Source organism: Myotis lucifugus, unplaced genomic scaffold (assembly GCF_000147115.1).
Source record: "Myotis lucifugus unplaced genomic scaffold, Myoluc2.0 scaffold_678, whole genome shotgun sequence".
Taxonomy (NCBI): Eukaryota; Metazoa; Chordata; class Mammalia; order Chiroptera; family Vespertilionidae; genus Myotis; species Myotis lucifugus.
Genome location: NW_005871726.1, coordinates 89026 through 96167, shown reverse-complemented (window position 1 = coordinate 96167; position 7142 = coordinate 89026). Strand labels below are relative to the sequence as shown.

General features: G+C 62.7%; 2 protein-coding genes across 2 annotated transcripts in view; both read left to right on the top strand.

The window, feature by feature from the left end:
• SPNS1 (sphingolipid transporter 1 (putative)) overlaps positions 1–921 on the top strand; it is a 7932-nt gene extending 7011 nt beyond the window's left edge. Inside the window, exons 11-12 of the mRNA XM_023746443.1 lie at positions 101–366; positions 610–921. Of these exons, the coding sequence (XP_023602211.1) occupies positions 101–366; positions 610–704 (361 nt within the window). The 3' untranslated portion in view covers positions 705–921. The remainder of the gene's footprint in view (positions 1–100; positions 367–609) is intronic.
• Positions 922–1269: 348 nt separating this feature from the next.
• LAT (linker for activation of T cells) lies at positions 1270–5989 on the top strand. Its single transcript, XM_014447547.2, is given in 13 exon segments — positions 1270–1869; positions 1994–2027; positions 2135–2166; positions 2424–2499; positions 2632–2696; positions 2787–2816; positions 2895–2952; positions 3023–3129; positions 4696–4758; positions 4928–4941; positions 4943–4991; positions 5082–5167; positions 5359–5989. Coding segments are annotated over 12 exon segments (711 nt in total). The 5' UTR covers positions 1270–1766; the 3' UTR covers positions 5162–5167; positions 5359–5989.
• The last annotated feature ends 1153 nt before the right edge of the window (positions 5990–7142 follow it).

The following is a 7142-nucleotide window of genomic DNA, read 5'->3' as shown; positions in this document are numbered from 1 at the left end:
CCAGCCCCAGCTGGACTTCCTCTTCCACCTCGAGTCCTCAGCCGATGAAAGACTGTCTCGTGAGTTCCACCAGGAGGCCTGGGCCTCTCCTGGGGGTCAGACACCTTCCCTTCCCGGCTCCAGTCTCTGTTCTGGAGTTTGGGGCGCCCTTTCCAAGACTCTTTCTCCTGCTTTTCTGTCCTGTCTCCCCACAGATGTCCGACCGCCTCCGCCGGAACTGGCCCCCCTCCTTCTTGTCCGAGTTCCGGGCCCTGCAGTTCTCGCTCATGCTCTGCGCCTTTGTCGGGGCGCTGGGCGGGGCGGCCTTCCTGGGCACCGCCATCTTCATCGAGGGAGACCGCCGGCGGGCGCAGCTGCACGTGCAGGGTCAGTGGGGCTTCCTGCCCGACGTCAGGATGCTGCCTGCTTGTTCCTCCGCCCGTGTGTCCAGTCCTGTGAACTGGCACCTCTCGGCCCACAGGCCTCCCTCATCCCGTTCGGGTCTGCCTGCAACAAGCTGGTGCCCGCTGTGTCCACAGCTCTGGGGCCCCATCCATTTCCCACCGCCCGTGTGTCCCAGGCGTTGTGTCTGTCTCCCTCCAACCCTGGCTCTGACCCCTCCCCCAACAGGTCTGCTGCACGAGGCCGGGCCCGGAGATGACCGCATCGTGGTGCCCCAGCGAGGCCGCTCCACCCGGGTGCCGGTGTCCAGTGTGCTCATCTGAGGGCCGTCGCTCACCTACCTGCACACCGGCCACCGCTGTCCTCGGGCCCGAACCTCGGCCTGGCCCAGCTTCTGAGAGGAGCCTTGGGCGTGTTCCAGGTCCCACACTACACGGGCAGCCAAGGGCGGGCGATGGGGCGCAGGAGGGACCCCTCCACTGCAGCAGCCCCAGGGGCTCGGTGCTATTTGTACTGAATAAAGTTTGTAGCCAGACCCCAGCCGCCTGCGTGAGTCTCTCTGGGTGCTAGTGACCACCCCGCCCCGGAATGTGGGCTGCCCCCTCCAGCCCCAAGGCTCCTGGCGGCCGCTGGCCACTCCTGCGGGCTCCGGGGCTGGGTGAGCTGGCTCCCTGTGACCGTGAGTCACGCCCCTGTTTCCCCCAGAGCCCGCCCCTGTTGGAAGGCCAGCTGGGGTGAGGGGTGGGCCCTGTGCCTGGGTGTTAGCCTCCCTCTGCTGCCTCCTGGAGCCCCGCCGTGGAGGCTGCTGCCTGATGCTGGCAGCTGCTTGTCCTTGCCCACTTGTCCTTGCCCACTGGTGTGAGTGCCCCTTGTCCTGGAGACGGAGACGAGCAGACCCTGGAGGACCTGGGTGGCTCCTCAGGCCTCCTCCGCTCTCCCCACTGCTGGGTGGGGGTGGGAAGGGGGTAGGTGCAGCCGGCTGAGGAGCCTGATGATTTCCTGCCCTCACCCGGCGCTCACCACAGCTTCCTGCCACAGGCGGGAGGGCAGGCGCTGAGGAAAGGCGGGCGCCAAGCCCAGGGGCAGGTAGGCCTGGGTGCGGGGGCCACGCAGGGTGGCTGGTGCCCCAGACTCCAGCCAGGCCCTGGCCTGACTGCCTGGGGCCAAGGGCCTGACAGCCAGCACTGCCACGCACACGGCCCAAGGCGGGCGGAGATCCAGGAGCCCTCAAGGAGGGCACGGCTGCCCGCCGGGCTCCCGCCTGGTGTCGCTGGGCCCCTCCGCCCCGGGGCCCCTCCGCCCCCCTACCCAGCACTTGCTCCGCGGCAGTTCTGTGCTGGGGGCGTCCAGCGAGCAGCAGGTCTGGTCCGAGCTCTGTCCTGCAGATGGAGGCGGCCATCCTGCTCCCCCTGGCGCTGGGCCTCCTGCTGCTGCCCCTCTTGGCTGTGCTGCTGATGGCGCTCTGTGTGCGCTGCCGAGAGCTGCCAGGTGAGTGGGAGCTGGTGGGGTGATCAGATGCCGGACACATGGACTGGGGTCCCTCACTGCCCCTGACTGTCACCCTCTCCCTCCTCACTCCCTTTTCCTGCCTCACTGGCCGTCTCTCCCGCAGACACCTACACCTACGACAGTGCTGTGCCGGACAGGTGAGTCTGCCCCCCCCCCCCCCCCCCCCGGCCCGGGCAGCTCCCTTCATTCCCATGCGGCCGGGCCGGGGCGTCTCCTGGTCCCTTACCGCTGTCTCTCCCGCCAGCCTGCCAAGAAGCATCGTGATCAAAAGGCCTGGTGAGTACACGGAGGGTCCTCTCCCGTGGGGGTGGGGTAGGGAGGAGAGTCCCCAGCCTGTGGGCAAGTGTGTGCCTTTGTTCAGGTTGCCCCGGTGGCTGCCCACATGGCCGTGACTGGTGGCGGGGGGAAGGCTATGGGTGCCCTCAGGCCTGTCCAGGGCACAGGGGTTTCAGGGGGTTGGGCCACTGTTGAGGCCTTGGGGGTAGGGGCATTGTGTCTGGAGTCATTCTTTCAGCTTGGTCCTGTGTCCTCAGCCACACTAGCCCCCTGGCCACAGGCGACTGTGACCTCCTGTCCACCCCTGAGCCCGCCAGACCTGCTCCCCATCCCGTAAGTAACCCCTTCCCCTCCCAGTCCCCCTCTCTACCCCTCACCTCCTTGGATTGGGGGCTTCTTTCCCCGTTGCCACCCTCTTGCCCCAGAGCCCCGTCCCAGGCATGACCTCTGGCTTTTGACCCTCAGGAGATCCCCACAGCCCCCAGGGGGCTCCCACCGAATGCCGTCTGCTCGGCAGGACTCCGATGGCAGTAAGCTGGGCCGGCCCGGGCCTGGGCTGGGCTGGCGGAGGCTGTGCCCATCTCTCCTGACTCAGTCTCCCTCTCGCCCTCTCTCTGTAGCCAACAGCGTGGCCAGCTATGAGAACGAGGGTGCGTCTGGGCCCCTGGGGCCGTGGGCAGGGAGGCTGGGCCCGGCCTGGGCTGTGCTGACCCCCTGTCCTTCCTCAGAGCCGGCCTGTGAGGACGAGGACGACGAGGAGGAGGACTACCACAACGAGGGCTACTTGTGAGTGGCCCGGGGGGAGGACGGGGCCGAGGCCACGGCCCACGCTCACCCATCCCTGACTCTCCCTCAGAGTGGTGCTTCCTGACACTGTCCCGGCCACGGCCACGGCCACGTGCGCCGCCGTCCCAGCAGCTGCTGCGCCCAGCAGCCCCGGCCCCCGAGACAGCGCCTTCTCCAGTGAGTCGCCCGTCTGACCATCCAGCTTCTCCGCTACGGCCCCTTCGATCCGCTCTCTCTGCATGTTTCTCTGATGCGGCCACTCCTCTGCCTTCTCTCTTCTCTTTTTCTAGAACCCTGTCCTTCAGATAGTGGACTTCCTGCTCCGGTCTTCTGGACACCTCCCTTTTTCTCTCCTCTCTGTCTCCTCCTTTTATTGTCTGCAAGAGTCCCTTGACTTTATTCCTCGCTGGCTCTGTTCCTGGACTGTCCTTTTATTTCATTTATTTCTCCTGTCGGAAAGCTCTTTCTTGATTCCTGAATGTCCCTTTTTCAGAGCTTCCTGTTCTTGTTCATGGAGGCAGTGTCACCTTGTAAATCCTGAAGGATATGGATTTTAGGTTCTCTTCTTTTGTCTTTGCTCTTTGGGAATTTTTCTTCTGCTTCCTGCATTGTCTCTGTTTCCTCTGAGCTGCTTTTCCCCCTTTGTTTCGGTCACATCCTGCCGTTAGGCGTTCTCCTCCGTGTCTGGTAATCTTCAGGGTTCTGTTACTCTCCTCCCTACATGCCCTGGGCCTCCCTTCTGCACACCGGCTTCATCGGCCATCAGATTCCCAACTTGCCACCCCTCTCCTGAGCTCCCAGCGTCTGTCCAAGCACTTCTCTCCACCCATTCGCTTACTCATCCGTGATATTTACTGGGCGCCTCTGATATAGCAGCTAACGAGGGAGAGTCATGATAAAAAAGCTAACGTCACCCAGGACCTGCTCTGCCCGGCTAAGAGTTTCACGTGTCTGAGCTTGTTAACCCTCCCAGTTCCCTCCCTCGTGTACCTCGGCTGCCCCGTCTGCCTGATGGCAGTGTTGATTTATTTAACAGACGCTCGGCAGCACTTACTGCTTAATACCCACACTTAGTGTTCACGGCGTTCGTCCTCCATGAGATGGGTAGTTCCTCATCCCATTTTACAGATGAGAAAACTGAGGCCCAGAGAGGTTGGGAGCTTGTCTGAGGTCACGTGGCCAGTTAGTGATGGAACTGGATTTGAACCTGGGCCGTCTGGCTCCAAAGCCTGTCTTGTCCCCACCCTTATGGAGAAACAAGTCAACACGTAAAAGAACAAGATCATATCGGTGACAAGATGTGCTAGGAAGGGACTAGGACAAAAGTGAGAGCCAGGGCAGGCCTGGCTGGAGAGGAAGGGCCAACCGGGGCACGGCCCCTCTGACTGGGCCCAGCCCTGAGGGCCTCTCCCTCCACACATGCCACTCGGCCCCCCACACAGCTGCCCAGGCCGGCGCTGCTGGTGTCTGCTGCCTCCTCTCTCCATCGCCTTCCCTTTCACCAGTCTGGTCAGATCGCCCTGTTCTCTCCATTGCCACGGCCTGTGTTTGCCCTCCTTCAGGCCGTGGGCTGCGTGGTCCGAGCACCCTCCCTGCCTCCCTCTGGGCCGACTGTGGGGAGGTCTCTGGGCGTCTGTGCAGGAGTCTTGGCTGGTTTTGTTGAAAGTCTGGGCTGTGGCTGGGAACTCCGGGGCATCTGCCCAGGGGCCCTGGGTAACGGCCGGGCTCCGTGCTTTCCTGTAGTGGAGTCGGGGGAGGACTATGTGAACGTTCCCGAGAGCGAGGAGAGTGCAGACGCGTCTCTGGGTGAGTGGCCGGTGCCCCCAGTGCCCTCCCTTCCCCTGGCCCTGCCACCCCACCCCCACTGCCAGTGTGGCCGTGCCCACACGCCTTCTGTGGCTCTGTCCCCCTCGGTCTGGTGTCCTCTGCGCTCGCCCTCGGTGTGGCTGTCCCTCCTTCTGACCTGTCCCCACAGATGGGAGCCGGGAAGTATGTGAACGTGTCCCAGGAGCTGCAGCCCACTGTGAGGACTGAGCCCGGTGTGTGCTGGGGGACGGGCGGGAACTGGGGGGCTCCCTGGGTGGGGGGACAGTTTGTGAGGTGAAGACCAACCTCCCCTCCCCCCACAGCCACCTTGGCTTCCCAGGAGGCAGAGGAAGAGGAGGAAGAGGGTGCCCCAGATTATGAAAATCTGCAGGAGCTTCAATGAAGACCTGTGAGAGCCGGGCCCGCCCCACCCCACCCCGCCCCACCCTGCCCTGCCCTGGCCTGAGGGCTCCGACCCTCCCTCAAGACCCTGTCCCACCACCTCAGCCTCTCCTCCCTGACTCTGGGGACCCCTTGGGTACCCCTTCTCGCCACCTCCTGACCCATGGCCCCTCTGTCTCTCCCTGCCCTGTGTTTCAGCATGAGGCGTGCTATCCTAGAACCTGTCTTCCTGGGAGGGCTGAGCTGGGAAGTGGCTCCAGGGGGCCCACTTGGCACCCCACCCTGGCTCCAGCCCGACAACAGCCTGAGAATTTCCCCCCTAACTTATTGGCACTTTGGGGTCCAGTCTGGGTGCCCCCAATGCTGCACCTTCTGACACAGCCTGAGAATGAAGTGCCTTGGCCCCCGGTCCTGCTCTGTACAGAATAAAGGCTGGTGTGGTCTGTAGCTCTTGGCTTTGGGGACCCAGTGGCGGGTCAGGGTGAGGGGGGCAGAGGGTCTGTGTGTGCGTGCATGCGTGTGTGTGGGCCCCCGTCCTCCACGGGGCCTCCAGCTCCTCCGGGTCCTGGCCAGGTGCTAGGACAGGTCGCCTTCTGAGCGAGGCCAGTGTGACCCAGCCCGGCACTTGGGGCCCGGACACACGTCCACGAGACCGTCCACAGACGGAGGCTGTGCTGACGGGAGAGCGGCGTGAGGCACACTGGGTGGGCTCCAGAGCAACCCTCCCCGCCGGCCCGCTTCCCCATCTTTGAAAGAAGACTTGATGACTTTGAAGGCTTTGTTAGTTTTTACCTTTTGTGGTTCTCAATAAAACAGAACTTAAAAATTGTCTGTTTGCTCTAGCTGGTTTGGCTCAGTGGGTAGAGCATCGGCCTGTGGACTGAAGGGTCCCGGGTTCGATTCTGGTCAAGGGCACATGCCCGGTTGTGGGCTTGATCCCCAGTAGGGGGCGTGCAGGAGGCAGCTGATCAATGATTCTCATCATTGATGTTTCCATCTCTCTCCCTGTCCCTTCCTCTCTGAAATCAATAAAAAAATATTTTTTTAAAAATTGTCTAAGCAGCTGAAAACGTTCGTGTGCAGACTCTGACTCGGTAGGTCAGGCAGGGGCCTGAGGCTCCACTTCCAAGGAGCCCCCAGGGGTTCCGATGCTGCTGTTCCAAAAGCCACGCTTTGAGCAGCAGGGTGAGTACCCTGCAATTGGCTCCTGCGTGGGCACGTGACCCAGCCCAGGCCAATGAGGACCGGCCTGGGACTTGAGCAGGAAGTGCTGGGAAGAAGAACCTCTTTTTGTTCCTGGCGGTGAAGCCAGAGGGATGTCTGTCGCCCTGGAGCCCCCACCTGGAGGGCCCCCACCTGGGGAGCCTGCTGAGAAGAAGCCGACAGGGAGGGGAGTGGCCCCGAGCGGGACGGGCCAGCTCCTGCTCAGCCCTGGATCCGTCACACCCGGAGCCAGACATCCCCTCAGACTTCCCAGTCACATGGGCCAATAAGTGGCGGGTTTTCTCCCACTGGCTTGATGGGGTTTCTGTTGCCTACAAGCAAAGTCCTCCTGAGCGATGGAGTTGTTGGCGTCCTCCATGGGCTCCAAAGATAACAGTAACCCTTCTCTTCATTGAGCTCCTGCTCATGTTCATGCTTCTCCCTTAACCCTCAGCACTCGCCTGTTGCTGGTCACTGTAGGCGTCTCCGTGTCCCAGGTGCGGAAACAGGCTCAGAGAGAAGCGATTTGCAGGGTCGGCTGCCCGAAGGGGGAAGCCCTCACAGGCCCAATTGTAGACGTGAGGGGGCGGGGGTCTGGGGAGGGTTGGACTGGCTGGACATCAGCAGGTGGAGCGAATCATTTACTTGGGGGGATAGAAATGGGCAGAGGCATCTTTGGGCTGGGCCGAGGGACAGCGTCGGTTTGCCAACAAGGTATGTTGGTGCAGCCACCTTGGAGAACAATGTGGAGCGTCAGTAAGGCTGACGATGGCGCGTCC